General features: G+C 46.6%; 1 protein-coding gene across 1 annotated transcript; it reads left to right on the top strand.

The window, feature by feature from the left end:
- Positions 1–316: 316 nt before the first annotated feature.
- On the top strand, positions 317–931 carry LOC310866751 (protein DPCD-like; the record flags this gene model as incomplete). Its single annotated transcript, XM_083776475.1, has 1 exon — positions 317–931. One exon carries the CDS (start codon positions 317–319, stop codon positions 929–931), a length of 615 nt encoding a protein of 204 aa, XP_083632601.1.
- Positions 932–1,825: the final 894 nt, after the last annotated feature.

Below are 1,825 nucleotides of genomic sequence, written 5' to 3'. Positions count from 1 at the left end.
GCAGACCTACAAGCTTGAGCTTGTAGATCTGCTATTTTTCAATAGCTAAAGTATAACATAATGCTTAAAACACAAAAAGGGGTTCTCGTCCAGAATGGGTTTAACTGGAGGTCCAGTCCAGTTCATCTGGGGGAACTTCTCCCCATGCCTTCGGGCCTGCTGAAGATAAAGACGAGTAGGCCGGCCTACGTTTGCTATAGCAACCCTGACATCGTCAAAAAGGTCCAATCAGCACGTGGCAGATGTGTGACACATCAGTTTGGGGGGATATAAATTAACACGTTTTCGGGAATTGTCGAGTCACACCAACAACAACATGTCTAAACAATCTTGGCCCGAACTTCTTAAATCGTCAAAGAAAACATCTTTGGTGAAGGACGGGCTGAGGAAGGTCCACTATCACTTCACGGACGGGAGGGAAATGGCGGAGGAGTACGATCTGCAAACGAACGAGCTCGTCCTGAGGAAGTGGAAGCACAAAACCTCCCTGGGAGCTCAGGGCCCGTGGCAGATCGAGGTCGGAGAGCCTCACGTTCCCGCGACCGTGGCCATTTTGGAATCCGAGGGGATCGAGGAGAACCGCGTCAATCCCACGTGCTCTCGTAGAGACACAAAGACAAGTTTCCAGTGGAGGATTCGGAACCTTCCCTATCAGAAAGAGGTCTTCAGTGTCTCGGTGGAGCCCGCCGAACGGCGCTGCGTCATAAGGACCTCAAACAAGAAGTACTATAAGAAGTTCGACATCCCCGACCTCGACCGGTGTCGGCTGCCGCTGGAGCATTCCGCCCTCAGCTTCGCTCACGCCAACAACACGTTAATCGTCGTTTACAAGAAGCCCAAGGAGATACTGACCCTCGAGCACGAACTGATGAAGGAGCTGAAGATGCTGAAAGGTACCGGTGATGGCGATGGCGACTGCAAAACTCAGTGATGAAAGTCCACAAGTTGTTCTTTTCTGCCCTACAAAAACGGAACGGAATGACCTAAATGGCTTTAGAGCCTGAAGTTATGTTCCACTCTCTCTCTGTGTGTGTGTGTGTGTGTGTGTGTGTGTGTCCGTGCGTGCGTCACTTTTTGTATGGCCTCCAATTCCTCAATGGCACTACATCAACCCACTTGATGTTTAGCTCTTGGACCGTAGGTTGTACAAATAACATTTCTTTGTTAACTAGATTTATTCTCAAAATAACACAAATTGCTGCACATGTTCTCTGCGGGGTCATGTGATAAACATGTATTATGTAGGGTTTTCATACTGACTGAGTGTAACTGGCTTCCAAAGTTTATGGAAGGGGGCAGTTTTACATAATCATTTGGTTTTTGATCAGCCCCAAATTTGAATTGAAGGGACTCTACGCAATGCAAGGCTAAAAGCAATTTCATTTGGTTGTGGCAATTCAGTGCCACAAATGTCAATGTCAATGTCAATGCCAAGAAATGTAACTTTTTTGGGGCAGAAACAAGTCAATCTACATCAATCAGCTGATCAGACAGTGTATCAAATAAATACAAACTAAAGGATGTTACTCTATGGGACTAGACCTCTGCTGTTTTAGTCTATGGGACTAGACCTCTGCTGTTAGTCTATGAGACTAGAGCTCTGCTGTTTTAATCTATGGGACTATACCTCTGCTGTTAGTCTATGGGACTAGACCTCTGCTGTTCTAGTCTATGGGACTAGACCTCTGCTGTTAGTCTATGAGACTAGAGCTCTGCTGTTTTAATCTATGGGACTATACCTCTGCTGTTAGTCTATGGGACTAGACCTCTGCTGTTAGTCTATGGGACTAGACCTCTGCTGTTAGTCTATGGGACTAGACCTCTG

The sequence above is a fragment of the Protomyctophum parallelum genome, assembly GCF_964188405.1.
Source record: "Protomyctophum parallelum genome assembly, chromosome: 11".
Lineage (NCBI taxonomy): Eukaryota > Metazoa > Chordata > Actinopteri > Myctophiformes > Myctophidae > Protomyctophum > Protomyctophum parallelum.
Note: the sequence above shows the minus strand (reverse complement) of the source record. Positions and strands in the feature narration are given on the sequence as shown.